The sequence below is a fragment of the Equus asinus genome, chromosome 10 (assembly GCF_041296235.1).
Source record: "Equus asinus isolate D_3611 breed Donkey chromosome 10, EquAss-T2T_v2, whole genome shotgun sequence".
Taxonomy (NCBI): domain Eukaryota; kingdom Metazoa; phylum Chordata; class Mammalia; order Perissodactyla; family Equidae; genus Equus; species Equus asinus.
Genome location: NC_091799.1, coordinates 44631916 through 44650627, shown reverse-complemented (window position 1 = coordinate 44650627; position 18712 = coordinate 44631916). Strand labels below are relative to the sequence as shown.

At 37.2% G+C, this 18712-nt stretch overlaps 1 protein-coding gene across 5 annotated transcripts in view; it reads left to right on the top strand.

Annotated features, from left to right (window-relative positions):
• Positions 1-18712, top strand: part of NCBP1 (nuclear cap binding protein subunit 1) — a 48375-nt gene that overhangs the window by 17469 nt on the left and 12194 nt on the right. For 3 of the 5 annotated variants that reach the window (XM_014859746.3, XM_070519146.1, XM_070519147.1), the window contains exons 4-15: positions 1758-1914; positions 3964-4071; positions 4420-4541; positions 6114-6183; positions 6650-6865; positions 9459-9556; positions 10297-10360; positions 11813-11923; positions 12698-12762; positions 13896-13958; positions 14203-14277; positions 16243-16346. In XM_014859746.3, the coding sequence (XP_014715232.2) occupies positions 1758-1914; positions 3964-4071; positions 4420-4541; positions 6114-6183; positions 6650-6865; positions 9459-9556; positions 10297-10360; positions 11813-11923; positions 12698-12762; positions 13896-13958; positions 14203-14277; positions 16243-16346 (1253 nt within the window). The remainder of the gene's footprint in view (positions 1-1757; positions 1915-3963; positions 4072-4419; positions 4542-6113; positions 6184-6649; positions 6866-9458; positions 9557-10296; positions 10361-11812; positions 11924-12697; positions 12763-13895; positions 13959-14202; positions 14278-16242; positions 16347-18712) is intronic. The other 2 variants (XM_070519148.1, XM_070519149.1) reach the window with 1 other exon arrangement.

Sequence of the window (18712 nt, the reverse complement as noted above, 5' to 3'; positions counted from 1 at the left end):
TTTCCTTCTATCAGGAAATTTGTACAAATGAAATGACCTTTGGCCCTTTGGTGAACTCTTTTTCTTAGAGTATAAATAAGACTAAAACAGCATTTTCCTTATGTTTTGTTTCTTGGAACCTTATAATCATTTGAGTTGACTATTTCTAAGTGAGACAGTAGACACTTTCCACATTCAGAGATTTTCTTTTAAGCATGTCGTTTAAATATATATAATAGAGTTTAATTTATATTTTTAACCAGTAGTGCCAGACAAATTTGAGAACTGGTCACTTGAGTAATAGCCCTTCTTGGAAGACCAAAGACGCTTTTGAAGTTATTAATAGGAGTAATCTTTCTCTGAGTTAGGTTAGCTAGAACAAGTATCAGCATTTAATTTGTGAGGAAATTAAAGTGGGAAAAGTCTCACGTGAAGTCATGAGGGTCTCTCTGATGGTGGAATTATTCAGACTTTCTCATCTCTCAGATAGACATTGATCAGTCTGAATTGTATGCCTTGCAAGGAAGTAGCTATGACTTCTGGATAAAGGGGCCTTTGTACTTTAGATGAAATTATAAACTGTAAGATATTTTTAAATTATGACGATCACTCTTAAGTTGTCATTTCAGTTACGTTTTTAATGCTTACAGCTCATTTTTTAAATTTAAAATGTACATACAAATTGAAACTGTCTGTGGATTTCACTTTAACCCCTCCTAAAATACAAATAATTTGAGTTACAGTTTTTCAAAGGAATCCAGTTAATATTCAGGAAGACATGTCCTTAGACTAAGAAACTACTAAGAAAAGTCATTTTGCTAAAGTTATCCATAAGAGGCCTTCTGTTGTGAAAGCATTTGTTAGAATGGAGTAGATTTATGCTTCAACTCTGATGGGCACCATGGCTTTTTGGGAGGTGGGGGGCATGGTACTATTACTGCAAGTAGTTTTTAAAACCTGAATTGTTCCTAACACCCCTGCTAGGTACCCTGGGAAAACACAGTGTAAGAGAATCTGAATGATGATGAGTTCCTATTTGCTTTTCTTTTTGAGCTGATTTCTAAAGGCTGCATAATTTAGGAAGTAACATTTGCTTTTTCCAAAGGTTTATTTCTGTAATCCTCTTCCTTTTCAAATAAGTTTAATGAAAATCAGCACACTTGTAGTAAGCAAACTGGGATATAAAGAAACCTTACTGTATCAGAGTACCATGTTAAAGACTCAACAGTTTAACTGTTAGGAACTTCGTTGAAATTGGCTTTGGTTCTGAGCTTTTTCTAAGCAACTTAGAATACTGTTTCTCAAAGTGGAATTCTGATCCCTTGACGAATGGTTAGCTATGTTTAGACTTGCTGCATGCTGCAGCTCCCCCTTAATGATCCTGCAGGAATGAAACTTGTTTCACCCAGCAGTTCCCAGATATTTTACCTTGGAAACCATTTTCTTTAGAACTGCCATTTGATTCCACTAAACACATTGGAAGAAAAACTAGTGTAGCATTAGTTATATTTATGTTAATTTGATAACTACACAATTAGAATATTTTACTTTCTTAACTCTTGGATTAACTAACTAGAATTAAAATGAAAAGTTGCCAGGGCCATGTCTGTAATTCCTCTCAATATTTATGCCTTATCTGAAGTTGTTTTGAAAACATAGCTAAAAGTAATCCTGTTCCGAAGTTAATAAAATGATAGGCTTATATAGTCTAAAATTCAGCAACTTAACATAATGCTGCTGTTTTGGGGTTTTCTTGTTGTACTGGGTTCTCAAATCAGTGCACGGCTGTTACCTGAGAAGTTGACCATTTATACAACGTTAGTTGGACTGCTGAACGCCAGGAATTACAACTTTGGTGGAGAATTTGTAGAAGCCATGATTCGTCAACTTAAAGAATCATTGAAAGCAAACAATTATAATGAAGCTGTGTATTTGGTAAGTTATTTTTTTTTTTGGTATATTATGACAGTGTTGGAATGGAGAGGAGAGGTGAGCTACAACCAAATAATTTATCCTTTCTCTTGAAATACAGTTCTGCATTCACCACAACAGCTGCTGTTTTGAAAGCATTCTCATTAAAGGTACCACAGCTCATTACCAAGTCCAGCGGCTTCTTTTCACACTAAATCCTCATTGACCTTCCTGTAGCATGTGATTCTGTGCACTCCTTTCTTAGCTCCTGGTTTCTGGAGCACCATTTTTTCCTGGATCTCCTGCTGCCACCTACCTTCTATTCCTCAGGCTCCTTTTACTGGGTCATCTTCCTTTGCCCCTTAAATTTTTGTATTTCCCAGGATTCTGTCACTGCTTCACTTTTCTTTAAATACTCTCCCTGAAGCTTTCTCATTCTCTCTCCTATTTTCATAAACCACCTTTATTTTGATGACCCCCTCCCCTTCAAATCTATAATCTGTATCTCCTGCTTCAGCCTTTCTCCTGAGCTCGAGACCTGTGTTTCAAATACTACCTGGATAGCCCTAAGATATCTTGCCGGAAAGTCCCTAAATTAATGCATTATTTTTACCTTCTTTCCTTCTGTCCTCTCCCCAGCCCACACACAGTGGCTGCTGTCCACTGGATAATCCATCTAGAAACCTGAGCATGAATTTTTGTCTTCCCTTTGCCCCTTCAAACTGTAAGCAGTCCCCAAGCCCTCTCGCTTCTACCTCCTACATTTCTCTCCAGTCCGTCCCTTCTCCTCTGGCTCCAGGGCCTCTAGCATAGCCTTCCTCCTCATGTCTTAACAGCCTCTTAACTGATCTTTTGCATCCAGATTGTCTGCTTTTTACTTGATCTTCTACAGTGGCACCAGAGTGGTCTTTTGATAACTAGGCTGTGCTATTGTTGGCTAGAGAGTAAAAACCTCAGTTCCTTTCTGTTGTCTATGGTGGATGGTCTTAAAAGCCTGGTGCACAAGATGATTCATTAGGTTGCAGGAAGTAAATATTAGAACTCTTATTTATCTTAAATGGAAATGGAATTAAGCCTTAATAATACGTAATACATAGACTTCACTGGGCCAGTGTATATTATAAATACATGTACATGTTTCAGAGGTATGTGATCCAGTTCTTTTTTACTGAGTAGTTCGGACACTCATCAGGCTATGAGATTAAGTCCAGACTCCTTAACCTGATCTTTCATGGTTTCCCCAGTCTCTTTCTCCATCCTTGCCTCCTGTACACCCTCCAGCTATATCAAAATTATTTGCAGATCCCTGAACACACCTTGTCTTTGAACCCCTCTGCCTAGAATACTCTCCTTGCTCTCCCCTTGAGGAGCACTTTACTCATCCTTTATGACCTAGCCCAAGCGTTAGCTGCGTTATGATGCTTTCCCCCACTCCCTTGGTCACTGTTCCTAGAGCACTTGTGATTTGCCTTTTAGTATAGGACTCATCCCTTTGGATTGAGATTATGCTTATCCCACGAGACTATGAGCTCCCATTTGACAGGTAATTTTTAGTAGTGCTTAGCAGTGGCACACAAAAGACACGTAATAAATATCTGGTCAGAAATTTCCATTTCTATAGTTCCGTTTCTATAGTGAAAATTTTCTCACAGCCAAACAGAAAAGAAACTTAGAGGTTGAAGTAGCTAGAATATTACAGTCTTGGCTCTTAGTGTAGCATAGAATGGAAACCTGTAAATCCACAGCTTCCTGCCTTCATATGGTCTCTGTCACAACTACTCCGTTCTGCTGTTGCAGCACAAAAGCAGCCATAGACAATATGTAAACAGAGGAGCATGGCTGTGTTCCAGTAAAAGTTTATTTGCGAACACTGAAATTTAATTTCATATAATTTGTATGAATCATAAAATATTTTGGATTTTTTTCAAGCATTTAAATATCTAAAAAACATTCTTAGTTTGCAGGCCATGCAAAAAACAGCCAGTGGGCTAGACCTGTGATTTCAACAAGATTGTGTGTTTTTAATTATTATCAAGGAGATTTAGATTTAATAGAAATTATTGTCCCGAACAGGTCCGCTTCTTATCTGATCTGGTGAATTGTCACGTCATTGCGGCCCCGTCGATGGTTGCTATGTTTGAAAATTTTGTAAGTGTAACTCAGGAAGAAGATGTGCCTCAGGTAAGAAAGTCCTTTATACTGAACCCTGTCCATAGAGTACCAGGAATTTTTCACTGGTAACTCTTTACTAATAAAAAACAAAAGATAACATCAGATTATCATGCTATAAATTAATACCTAAAAGTTAAGTCAGCTGCATACAGGTGGGTTCTTGTGACATCTGTATGTTAACTCAAATGATTCTGTATGTAAGATTAAAAATAATTTATCTAGAAATACTCTGAATGAGCCAGATGTCTTGCTTAAGTCCTGTTGTAGCTTCTGTAGGATTTCATTCAAGAATAAATACAATATGAATGAGAATTAACTAACATTTACTTTAAATTTACCTTTTTAAAAATTCTTTAGGTGCGACGGGATTGGTACGTGTATGCATTTCTGTCATCTTTGCCCTGGGTTGGAAAGGAGTTGTACGAAAAGAAAGATGCAGAGATGGACCGCATCTTTGCCAACACTGAAAGCTATCTTAAGTAAGGGCACAGCTCGTAGTTCTCTTTGTTGTTTAGGTAAAGGATATCTTACTGATATCATAAATGTGTTCTATTCTATCTATTAGTAATACCATTTGAGTTTTATTTCTCAAAAATAAGCTGTAGAGTTCCCTAAGGCGTTCTCTAGGTAATCTCATTCCCCTACTGTTGCAACTTACTGAGGCCTCGGAGTAATCAAATAGACTTGCTGACTTTCCCAGTACAAAGGAGTTGGTAACATAGCTTGTTTTAAGCTGCTTTTGTATGTTTGCAAAGGCGTAAAACGTCTTAACACAATGATTGTCAAATATTAGTGTGCATAAGAGTCCCCTGTGGCACTTAAACGTGCTCCAACCCCAACCCCTGGACCAATTGAATCCCGATATTTGAGCGAGAGGTTTGGACATCTGTCTTATTAATATGTTCCGTGGGTGGAGAACCACTGCCCTAGCACGTACAATATATTTATTTTATCTAAATTAATCCTAAACTGAGTCCTTGAAACAGTGATCCTTAACCAGCCACCCAGCTTACACTTCTTGAGTAATATGACACATTTCAGTTAAAATAATCCCATATTTTCCCATTACCCACTTCTTTAAGCCGATGTTAAAAGCTTGGTTTATTAGATAATGGTGGCCTTGTTAGCAAACTTACACTTAATTATCCAGCAGCATGGTAATCAGAATAATTTTATTATAAGTTTCATTTTAGATCTATTAATAGGTACTTCTTTGGGTATTGCTAATATCTACTTAGTTGGTTACAAATAAAGCTAAAAGAGGTATAAAGATAAAAATCTTTTTCCTTATGTTAAGCTGCCTTTGAATGACAGATTTTTTAAATTTTTTTATAATTTTGAAAGTTGTACTGGGTTTGTTAAAAAAAGGTAGATGTTTGCAAAAGAATAAAAATAATAGTGTGAATATCCCAGCATTTGAGTATATGTCCTTCCCCTTTTTTATACAAATGGTAGTACACAGTAAGGACAATGGTCTTCACTTTGTTTTTTCCTTAGGATAACTTGGATTTGTTGCATGAGAGTATATGGCTCTGCCTTGTTCTTTTTGACAGCTATGGTATTCCACTCCTTTAATATACCATAGTTTCTTTAACTAGACCCCTGTTGGTAGGCATTTAGGTGTTTCCATTCTTTTGCTATTATAAACAATGCTTTAGTGAATATCCTTGTACATGTTTCTTTATGAACACATGCAAATAAATTTGTAGGGGATATGAATTTTTAGAAATGGCATTGCTGGGTTGAAGTGTTTTAACAATTTTAACTTTCATAGATTTAGTCACATTGCCTTCCAAGGAGATTATACTCCTTCTTATCTCTCCTAAAGAGACTAAATTATATTAGTTAGCCCCTCTGCTAGCAATGTTTGAAACTGCATATTTGCCCACATTTTGGCAATGTAGTATATCATCAAAAATTTTGATGTCTGCCAATCTGATAGGTAAAAGTTATTTCACTGCTTTAATTTGCATTTTATTAATTATGAAAACAACCAGATATCTTTTCATGTTTTTGAAAACCTAAATGTGGATTTTCTTTATTATCTTTAGAAGACGCCAAAAGACTCATGTGCCCATGTTACAAGTATGGACTGCTGAGAAACCACATCCACAAGAAGAGGTAAATTGATTTCAGTCTCTTGTGATACAAGCACAGCCAGCTCTATGTAGATTCTTATCTCTGTGACGTACTCAAATCATTCCATTTGTATACCTTCGCTAGGTTTCCACGTTACATGTCAGGGTCCAGCTCCTCATAGCCCTGGGCATATAGTGGATTTTTAATAAATGTTAGAATGTAATTGAAACATCGCCCATTCTGTGGGAGTCCAGATATCATAGAGTTGACATTTTTTATTTAAATGCCAAATTTGAAAAATGTAAGAGGTAGCAGCCTCAGACAGGCTTGATAAAGTAATTAAGACAACAACTTAGCACCATTCCTCTGTACTACATTTAATTGCAAGTTGGCTTACTTTTGTATCCTGTATTTTAGAAGGTACTGATTTTTTGTTTTGTCTAGGCAAAATGTTATTTCTTCTAGTCTCCAAATATATATTAATTATTAAAAATTAATCTGTCTTTAGTATTTAGATTGCCTGTGGGCCCAGATTCAGAAATTGAAAAAGGATCGCTGGCAGGAGCGGCACATCCTCAGACCTTATCTTGCCTTTGACAGCATCCTGTGTGAAGCCCTGCAGCACAATCTGCCCCCGTTTACACCACCTCCCCACACCGAGGACTCCGTGTACCCGATGCCGAGGGTCATCTTCAGAATGTTTGATTACACGGATGATCCCGAGGTACGAGACCAACTGGAAGTTCCTGTGCGAGGGCCTTTGTGCCGTTATACTCTGGTTTAATCTTGTGTGAATTTTGCCTGTGATACATGCTAGTTTTTACTGTTTATTATCTGAGGGTCAATGGCAGTGAAGTTAGCAATTTAATTCCCTGAATGGTATCACCTCATTATGCAAGAAATTATATTTAGCATGTGTAAATAGATTAAGACAGCACAGTGTGCAGTTTAAGAGTGTAGGTTTGAGAGCCAGATTGGTTTGGGTATTAATCCTGGCTTAGTCAGATCCTAGGTGTGTGATCTTGGGTGAGTTATTTACCTCTCTGCCTAGTTTCCTAAGGGGATAATAATAGTGTGTACTTCATAAAGTCATAATGAGATTAAATTGTTAATACACGTAAAAGGCATAGAACAGTATGTGACACATGATGAGTGCTCAATAATTTCAGCGATTATTTTTAATAAGGTTATCTTTCAAGAAAAATGCCCAGTTTTAGAGATTGTCCATCTCTCTCTAACCCTCACAGCTTGTCTTATTCATATTATATCATTAGTTTTTTAAAAATTACGCAGTGTTTTTAATTTAAAATCCCCAAAGATTAGGGGCCAGCCCAGTGGCACAGCGGTTAAGTTTGCACCTTCCGGTTCGGCAGCTGGTTCAGATCCCGGGTGTGGACCTACGCACCATTTGTCAAGCCATGCTGTGGCAGGCCTCCCACATATAAAGTAGAGGAAGATGGGCACAGTTGTCAGCTCAGGACCAGTCTTCCTCAGCAAAAAGAGGAGGATTAGCAGCAGGTGTTAGCTCAGGGCTAATCTTCTTCAAAAAAATATCACCTAAGATTAGTATAAGCTGGCTTTATAGTTTTAAATATAAGTATTCTTTATTATGAAGTCAACTTGTATGAAGCCGTTATATTTTAGCAATTAAGAAAATGTATAATTTTGATATTAACACCTGGTATAAAATTTACATTTTGACTATGCTTTAATTTTTTTATACCTTTGCATTTGAATAACTGTCTTAACTTTAATAGCCAAGCAGCAAGCATGGTGATGACTGGCTTGGTTCTGAATAGAAGCTCGCCTGGCTAAAGTACCACACCTGTTGCTTAGTACATCCCAGTCAGCGTAGAACAGTTTCTCAGCCCCAGCATAACTGACGTTTTGGACTGGAGAGTTCTTTGTTGTGGGGAACTGTCCTGTATGTTGTTATTAGCAGCATCCTTGTCCTCTACCCTCTAGATGCCAATGGCCAGTAGAATCTAGAGGCTAAATGTGAGTTGTGACAGTGAAAAATGTCTCCAGAGATTGCCAGATGTCCCCTGAAGGCAAAATTGCCCTCAGTTGAGAACCTCTGGCATGAGAACCAGTATTACCACTTATGGTTAGATTTGAGGGTATTTTTCCTCCTATCTTCTGTTTTCTGTCCTACTGTAAATTGCTTATGACCTGTGAAAATTTAGTATACAATCTTTATTTATTTATTTTTTTAGTATGTGGGCCACCAGCACAGCATGGCCACTGACAAAGCAGTGTAGGTCTGTGCCCAGGAACTGAACCTGAGCCACCGAAGCAGAGTACACTGAACTTAACCACTAGGCCACCAGGGCTAGCCTATGCATGTAATCTATCTCAGAGTAAAAAGTTGTTAGATAATCAGTTATATATACAAAATAATCAACTTGCTGCCCACTTTCCTATATTCCATATATAATGAAATGCTTTTAGTCATTATGTAATGGTCTAATTAGGTATATCTAATTGAAAGCCTAATTTATGTTTAAGATTGCTAGAATGTTTGTGTTTAGGTTTTTCTTAGTATAAGGGGAACTAGAAGGGGACCTCAAAATTTGTTTCTCCCTGGCTGTTTATATTAATTGGTGTTGCCTCTGTAAAGTGCCCGTCATCCTTGGCCAGAAGAGCATTAATATACAAAATATCTGTTCCCCTCAAAATGAAGGGGATTTGATTTCTTTTGTTCTGGCTTTTGAAAAAAATGTTTATCTAAAAAAATTAGAAATTATAGAGAAGATTAAAGTAAAAGTTACCATTAAGAGTCTACAATAGTAAATAAATAAGTACATAAAAATAACTCTCTGGACTTGTTTGCTATGCATATACTTTTAAAAAAATTAAACAATATCACGTAGGTAATGTTTTTAACCTTTTTAAAAACAATATGGTATGGATATCTTTCAGTGCATACGTGATAAACATATATGGTGTTTGAAATAAAGTTTTCCCTCTCTTAATGTTTGTTATGGAAGTAATCTACTCTCATGGTTTAAGAAAAAACTGTATAGGGCTAATAATATACAAAAATGATTTTGTTTCCTAGAAGAATGGAGGTAGAAGGTGGTGGTATAGCGTCAGATGTGGTGGAGGAAACACTGCGGCCGACACTCAGGCTGTGGTACATAGAAGTGGGCACAACAATGAAATTTGCTGAATATAGAGCTTTCATAACTTCTGAACTTAGATTCCCAGCATCCAGTCTAGTGTTTGGAATGTAATAAGCTCTCAAATATTTGTTGCATAAATGAAAGGAAATATTTTTTCTAGATGTGTAGTATATGCATTGGGTTTCTTCCCAGGGTCCTGTAATGCCGGGGAGTCATTCAGTGGAAAGATTCGTAATAGAGGAGAACCTTCACTGCATCATAAAGTCACACTGGAAGGAAAGGAAGACTTGGTAAGCTTCTTCCCATGGTGCTTTCAGGGAGGAGAAAAAGTAGCAATTTTCAAAATGCGGTAAGAACAAAGTGTATGTTGAGTGTAAGAGATCTTCCTCTCTTCCTGATGTCCTGTCTTGCTATGACCAATCTCAGAAAACACTTGCTTTGCTTTCTCAAGGCCCTTCACCCTCAATGGTACTTTTCTGGGTGTTCATAGTACTATAGTGCTTTATGGTAATGTGCGTGTGACGCCAGCTTTTTGTGTGTGAATGTTTGCTGTATGCTATGGACAGATTAACTTGAATGGCAAGCTATTTTTGGTATGAATATTATGGGAATAAATGAATACTAATGATGTTGTTCTGTTTTCTAGCATTTAGACATCAAGCTTTGGAAAAGTTTATTTTTAATATTTTCTTAAACCTTGGAAAGTTTTGGTTTAGATTTTAAGGTGGAAAGGAATATAGTATTGGGGGAAGAGTCTACCCTGTTAAAACGTTTTGAGTTAATAGATCTAAACATGCTTTCTGAGTATTGTTACTTACACTCCGTTTGATCTTTCAGGAGTTTTGGATGCATTAAAGAGCTTCTTTGTGGTAGACAAAATAATTCGTGCTATAGTTAAGTGAAGTAACAAATCTAGAATATTTCAGAAAAGAACCTTTCCTTCTATCTAAACGCACTGCTATCGAAACTGCTTATTTGATTTTTCGTACATCTTTGTATACTTATTAAACTTAAATTACATTTTTTATAGTGCTGCACAGCTAGTGAGCTATCCAGGGAAGAACAAGATCCCATTGAACTACCACATAGTTGAGGTAAGCATTCCACATGGAGCTTGTTTCTAAGTTTCAGAAGCTTTCTGTTAACTTTAAAGTGTAATCTACTCTTAGCTTTTTTTTTCTTGCCACTTGTTAGGTACTGAAAATTAACAGAGGACTGAACAGATTGCTCTCAGTTTTAGTGCTCTTTTAGCCATGTTAGTAAGGAGAAAAGAGGAGGTTGAGATCAATAGCCAAATGGAATTTTGAGTTGCTTGTAAATTATTTATATAGTATGTCTTCACTCATGGATGGTTATCATGGATAATGCAGGTTACTTCTAGTTCTGTCAATACATTGTCCGCTTGACATATGTGTAAGTGGCTTAAGTACTTTGAAGTATTGTAACACTTTAGGCAGATAACCTAACAAATATATAATATTAACATAATATGTACATAGTATATTATTCTCTGTATCACAAGGTAGGGATAAATATGAGTCCTTATTTATTCTTAGAAATCAGAAGAGCCAGTTGTTTTGGAAGTAGGGAGAATAGATAATGCTTTAAATTCCATATTAAGTCATACAAAGGATGATATTAGTATCATTGTTGAACACCTTGTAGAGATTTATGTCCCTAGAAACAGTATTTTCACTTGACACGTGGGTCAAACTATCAATTACATTATTCCTTTATGTTAAAACACTTATGTAAGTGAGCAGGGTTACGATGTATTATTTAAGATTTACTTTTTATTCATACTGCAATGTGTACTTTCTTAAAAGTACTGCATCTCACCTGTCTTTACAGAACTTGAGAGTATGTTTAGGCTGTGAACTTGATTCATTGACATGTCAGTTGAAATGCATAGAATAAGCCATATTTTTAAATGTGCAAAATGTGTGGAAATTCATCAGAATGAAGTACAGAAGTGTGGGAGATAGGGATGAGAGGAAGAATGCAGACCAGGCTTTAGAATTCTAGGAAGGTGGTCCGCAAATTATATAGGGAGAATGGAAACCGGTTTCTAAACGAGAGGCATGGCAAAGAAGTCTTGGGCTACCAAAAAGATTTCTGGGCACCAGTTTCAAGTAGCCATGTGGAATGACTTGATTATCTCTGTTCCCATCCTCAGAGTCTAATCAGAGTTTTTCCTACTTATGGGAATGAAACTGATGGATCTTTGAGTCCCTCAGTAAACTGTCCCTCCCTCAACCAATTCTGATACTTCCAAAGTTGGAATTTGATTGTACTGTTCTCTGGGATAAGCATTGATTTTTGCATATTCTTATTTGATTGAGTTATAAAGAGGAGAAATGTTCATTGCAGTATTCAATTATAGATCTTCATGTTTTACAGAGTGTAATTTTAAAGATTAAAAAGTAATTTTTTTTTCCCTGTGAGTGCCATGGAGTTAGTTTACCTTTAGAATGTTGAGGTCTTTCTAATAGCAGAAGTGCATAGATAGCTGTTGAATTGTGTTCTGACTCATGATTCCTTTGTAGGTGATTTTTGCAGAGCTGTTTCAACTTCCAGCACCCCCTCACATTGATGTGATGTACACAACACTTCTCATTGAACTGTGCAAACTTCAGCCTGGCTCTCTACCCCAAGTTGTATCCTTTCCTTTGTTTTTAAACGTACTCTCTTTGGTCTGGCTTTAAAAGATTATTAAATATTTCTGCTTGTGGTTTAAATCACTTCATGAAAACAGGATGACATTTCTTTAAAATTTAAACATTACATGTACCAAACAGTTCAGCCATTCCACTCTTAGGTATTTATCCAAGGGAAATGAAAGCATGTGTCCCTCCAAAGATTAGGCATTAATGTTCATAGAAACTTTATTTGTAATAACCAAAAACTGGCAGCAATCTTAATATCCATCAATACATGAATGGATAAATAAATTTCATTGTATCTATACAATGCGACTCAGTAATAAAAAGGAACAAGTTTTTGATGCAGGCAACGACATGAATGAACTGTAAGATAGTTATGCTGAGTAAAAGGTGCCAAACAAATAAGAATTCATACTACATGATTCCATTTACAAAAAATTCTAGAAAGTGCAAAGTAATCTAGTGACAGCAGACCAGTATTTGCTTGGAGACATAGATGAGGAAGGGGAGAAGGGAGACTGGATTACAAAAGAGCATGGGGAAATTTTGGAGGTGATACAGATGTTCATTATCTTGATTCATGGGTGTATCCAGGTCAGATTTATTGTACATCATTGATACTTCAAAGCTGTTAAAAAAAAGATTACATGAAAAGATGCTCAACATTATTAGTCATTATGCAGACTTCTAGGAAATGTTTTTCTTTTCCTATCACAACTTATTTTGAAGGAAGGTGGAGAATAGTTTTCCTTATCCTCAAATTCACAGCTTGCACAGGCAACGGAAATGTTATACATGCGTTTGGACACGATGAATACTACCTGCGTAGACAGGTATAGTAACTGCCCTATCGCTATACTGATTGTTAGCAGCTTCTACTCCCTGTACTTAATAGAATTTGATCAGCAAAACATTTGCCTTAAGAATTTCCAAGTTGATCTTTCTTTCTTGCCTCCCCAAAATAATCCTTTGTTATAGTAATAAAATCATACTTGTTGTAATGTTACATTACGCTTTCTAGTCTTAACTTTTAGTATGAAATGATACCATCCTGAAGTTTTCTTTAATTGTATTATTTACTTGTTTGGTGCTTTGGTATAGTTATACCTTTTCCTCTGGAATCTTAATCCTCTGTAATTTCCTCTGTAAAGCCTTTTAAAATAGGCTTTAGGCTAGCCCCTATGTAAAAGCAGAGTCTAAAACTGTATATTTATATATTTAAATATATATTATGTATGTATTTTTATTTATATATAGATAGCATCTGCTTCTAAAATAATTAGCTTCTACATAACTACAGTTTCAAGACTCAGTTTGTACAAAAGACCTTATTGGATTTGTATGGCTGTGGGAATTGCATGCTCACTGTCTTCTTTTGGGTGAGGTCTATGTCCCACCTTTGTTAGCTGATATTCTTTCCTACCTCTTCGATGGTGTCTTATTGTTTATGGTGAAAAGGGCATGGTGTGACGATGAGAGGCTATGCTTTGGCTCTGCCGTTTATAAAATGTATCTGCAATTTAATCTTTTTTTGTTTGTTTCTGTTTCATTGTCAATTAAATGGGGAAAATAATACATTCCCCAGGAGTTATTATGAGAATTAAATTGTGTAAACATTTATGTGGTGCCTAGCAGAAAACAGGCACTCAAATTGTATCTGTTATTCACTTAAAATGGATAGCGCTATTAGAAGGAATGAGATGGGAGACTGTTAGTTTTTGAAGTAGAAGATGAGTTAGAGGATTTGCAGAGAAAAGGGTAAGTGACAGGAAAAGATACAGCTGTGAGTAAGGGGATGTGCTTTTCATTTACTCCATAAAATAGGGTTTTATTTGTCTGAAGGATTGTATAAATCCTATTATATATTATATTGTATAAATCCTAATATATGTTATATTGTATAAATCCTATTATAAATTGCAATCGTTTGTCCTTTTCTGTTCCCATCTCCCAATTCTCTGTATAGGTTTATTAATTGGTTTTCCCATCATCTAAGTAACTTCCAGTTTCGTTGGAGCTGGGAAGATTGGTAAGTGGTGTTGTGTTTTATCTTTCTCTTCTCTGTAGTCCACCATAATTTAAAAACTGTTCATATTTAAAACTATAACTTAAAAGCAGTATTCTTTATGGTCTGAAGTATTTAGTTTATTTTTGATATTTTTATATATAAATGAAATAATTTAGTTGGAAGGAAAACCATTTGTAGCTAAGTACAAGTTAGGTATAAGTACAGATTATGGGTAAGAACTTCTAAAACCGCATTTCCTCATCAGGTCAGATTGTCTTACTCAAGATCCTGAAAGTCCCAAACCAAAGTTTGTAAGAGAAGTTCTAGAAAAATGTATGAGGTAAGGTCTTTGTGTTTTCTCTTTAGCTTGGTTCTCTTAATTTCTAGGGCGGGATTTTTTTCTTCTCTGCATTTGTGATTTGTGTCCAGAAGGTCATTTTTAAAATCCAAATACCTGCCTCTCTACCCTTTTAGTTTTTAGTCAAGATTTAGGCTGAAAAAAGTAAGCAGTTGTGCCATCTGAATTCATGTGAATTAAACCAACAAGGTTTTTTTGTCAAATATACTTTGAAATAATTTCACATTTCAGGAAAGGTGCCAAAATAGTGCAAAGAACTCTGTATCCTGATCATCTAGATTCCCTGGTTGTCAGCATTTCACCATGTTTGTGCTCACGCTCACTCCTTTTTCCCTCTCAGCATGAATACACCCATTTCATTGGTCTTTTTCTCAACCCTTTGAAAACAAGCCTCCGGTATGACATCCCATCATCCTTTAACAGTCCATTGTATATTTCCCCAAAACAAAGACACTCTCCTGCATGACCAGCATACCACCCTCCAAAACAGGACATCAGCTCTGGTATAGTAATACTACCATGCAGTCCACACATGCTGCTGACATTTTGCCAACCATCCCAACAATGTCTTTTTCCTTTCTGGTCCAGAATCCTATTCAGGAACATGTGTAGCATTTAATTGTCCCATTCTCTTTAGATTCTTCAATCTTGAACAGTTATTATTCTTTCTCTGTCTTTCGTGTCCTTGTCAGTTTTAAAGAATCTGGGCCTTACTTTCTTGGGTTGCCCTGACGTGTCCTCATGACTAGACTCAGTTCTTGCCTTGTTGGTGCTCTTCTCAGGGCATCACATCAGGAGGCACATGCGTCCCAGCACTGGAGACGTTACCCTTGATCACCTGCTCATGTCAGTGTCTGCCACCTTCCCTCCCTGGAATTCACCATTTTTCCCTTGTAATTGATTAATATTTTGTGGGAGACATTGTGAGGTTTCACTCATATTGTATTCTTCATCAAACCTCCACTGACAACTCCTACTCCTGTCTGCCACCACTATGTTGACTGCCAAGGATGCTTCTCTTTTTCCATTATTCTTTCTACGTTTATTAGTTGCTGTTTCACTGTAATAAAGAGCTTTCCTTTTTGACCCTTTTATTTATTTATTCCTGAGTTTATAGATCAGTAGGGACTAATGGATTTCTGTTTCGTTCAGTAGGTTATAATCTGTTACTGTCATTATTTATTTTGATGGCCAGATTGTCCCTGATTTGTCCTTTGGGAGCCCCTTGTGTCTTCTTTTTTTTCTTCTTTTCTTTTTTAATGCCACCCTCCATTTATTGAACATTTCCATTTCCTTATTTCTGAAAGAAGATGTTCCAGGCTCATCTTGTGTTTCCTTGCCCCTCCCCTGGAATCATCTATTTATTAAAGAGCCTGAGTTTCTAGTAGTGGTGTATGGTATTTAGGAACCAACATCTGGACACTTGATATGTTTGTTGCTATGGACAAAGGTAATGAATATATTTGTGTGTGCACACACACATATCTCTAACTATTTGTACATCCAGCTAGGTGTGTGTATCCCTCCAATTCCAAGCCAGCATCTCATTTTTTTAGCCTTCCCTTTTGCCAGGATTTATAAATACCTTTTGAGGTAGTAAGAGACTTGACTCCATTAGCCTCGACATGTATTTATTTGCTACAGTAAAACCAGTCTCTCAACCATGCAGACTCCGCTCCACCCCACCCCACCATCGTCACCCCACATCTTTGGCCACCAGGCCACCCACTGGCCCACACCTCACTGCAAACCAGTAAGTTTTGAAGAAGGCCTGAGTTTTGGTGTGCTGGCGTAGACAAAAGCTTAAAGGACTTGTTTCCCCGGAACTTTTACTTCTTGGTTGTCAGCTGAGTCTAGGGTGTTGGAGATTGTGACTTTCTGGGTGAGTTGGATATACCAAAGAATGGAACTGATAAATATTTTCTGAGGCTCTTATTTGTATTGTAGGTTGTCTTACCATCAGCGTATATTAGATATTGTTCCTCCTACCTTCTCAGCTCTATGTCCTGCAAACCCAACCTGCATTTACAAGTATGGAGATGAAAGTAGCAGTAAGTAATAAAATAAAAGAAATCCCTCTGTCTTTAAAAAATACATGCAAGTATTCTCTGAAGTCAGTTATTTGAGGTGGAGAAAGTGAACTTTTTCTTTTCTTGGGTTTATATTTTCTCTTTGAAAGGTGATCTGTCACTAGCCACTATTGTTTTATTTGCCCTTTTGTTATTTTGAAGGTTCTTTGTGATCTATTCAGTTATCACTGGCTTGTAAATTTTTCTCTTTTAATAATGTTGGATCCATGACTTTATTTTAAATATGCTGCTAAGTATGACAAGATGAATTTCTAGCCAAAACTTATTAAAATGAACATGTATAATTGTCATGGCGATGGAGATTCCTTGAATTAATAACTGACCTGATATCAATTCAGTTGTGGGAACAAGGGGTGCACATAGACTAAATTTTGACCGGCAGAATGCCTCTAGAGGTAAATTCTTAACTACGGTTTTCTTACTTTTTGGTTATGTCATTTCTGAGATTGCACTATAAATCGGAGGGACCGTAATTTGATACACAGTTTTGTGCTTTACGTTTAATGAAGCTCAGGTGTTGTACCTTGGTGATCACTGGTAGAGGGTTAGGTGTGGAGTTTTTCCAAGTTGGTCTGTTCAGATGGCACTGAACACAGCTCCTCCATGAGCCTTCCATTTCATGTTGTGTAGCAGTCCTTTGCATGCTGAAACTCAATCCTCTCTCTTGCATTCTCATATTGCACCCCAATTCTTCACCTACACCTCAGACTACACCTGTTTTCCTTGAAATAAACTCAGTTGGTCCCATTGCTAAGTCCATTTCCTGTATTATTATATCACTTAATCCTTAAAACAACTCTGAGAGAGGAGTGTTTCTTACACTAATTTTACAATGAGGAAATGGCCTCAAAGAGGTAAAGCCACAGTGAGATGCTTCTGAGTGGTAGAGCCCAGATTCAAATCCAAGCATATTAACTGAGCACTTTTGAGGAAGATTAGCCCTGAGCTAACTGCTGCCAATCCTCCTCTTTTCGCTGAGGAAGATTGGCCTTGAGCTAACATCCATGCCTGTTTTCCTCTACTTTATATGTGGGACACCTAGCACAGCATGGCTTTTGCCAAGCAGTGCCGTGTCCGCGCCTGGGATCCGAACCGGCAAACCCCGGGCTGCCAAAGCAGAACATGCGCACTTAACCACTATGCCACCAGGCCAGCCCCACAGCCACACTCTTAACCACATGCTTTCCTGCAAGAGCAAAGCTTGTTGTGGCACTTGTAATTGCCAAGGTTTGAGTTCTGCCTTGTACTGGATCCGAGAATCATAAGATACAGTCTTTGATAGCAAAGAGCTCAGACTTTTGTTGAACATTGAGCTTTCTTTTTTCCCGTAGAAACAACTCAGCCTGACATTGAAAGCCATCCTAACATTGTTCCTGCTTAGTTATTTTTCAGTTCTTCCCAAGTGGACCTCTACTCCAGCCAAACCCACTTCCTTTTTATTTTTTCCGTGCTCCTAGTTCTTGGTTTACCTTCGTTTGTGCCATTAGCCTGGTCTGGAAAGCCCTTTCTGTCTCCTGTTCTTGTTCTCTCTCCAAGGTCTAGCCCAAGCTCCACTGCTGTCAGTACTTTTTAACCTTTCAAGCCAGTTTTGTGTTTTCTTTGGCTGCTCCTTATGTGAATGTCTTGGTTCACCAGCTAGAATGTAGACTCCTCAGTGGCAGGGGATTCCTTTTTTCCTCACTTGTCTTTTCTCCCACTTTCAAGGGAAAGCACACAGCACATGTGACCTGTTGTAATTGACTTTATTCATTCCAGGTGCTTAGTAACTCATATTCTCTGTTACCATTGCCTTTTTATTTGTTACCTCCTTGGCTCCCTTACAGTAAAAGTAGATTTCTGATTGCTCTGGTGATGCCTTACAGTATGTACTAGCACAAATTTTATACACTAAGAACTCGACAGATATTAACCAATAGTAAACACATGGACTCACAGCACATGAGCATCTTGCTTGTGTAGATTCAACTATATGAACTCAGCAAAAGAGAAAAGCAAAAAAAAAACCTGTGTTAACTTGGCAGCCTACACCTTGCTGAAATTCAATTTCCACTGTCTCAGGGAAAAGGAAGAAGAAGGGGGCATTGGCAAGAATGAAAGAGAAATACATTGATTCTCAGCTTTTCAGCTTATAGAGGAGGCCTAGGGATTAGAGGACTGTGGAAGGACAATTGTAACTGTATCCACATTTCCCCTCCGTCCCTGAGGAAGACCAGCACTGCTGCCCTGCTCCCCCCCCACCCCCCGAATTTCAATTAGCTGTGTGTTCTTAAGGAAGTATTGAAGTGAGAATTATGTCTTATGCCTTATTAAACTTTCACATGTGGCTA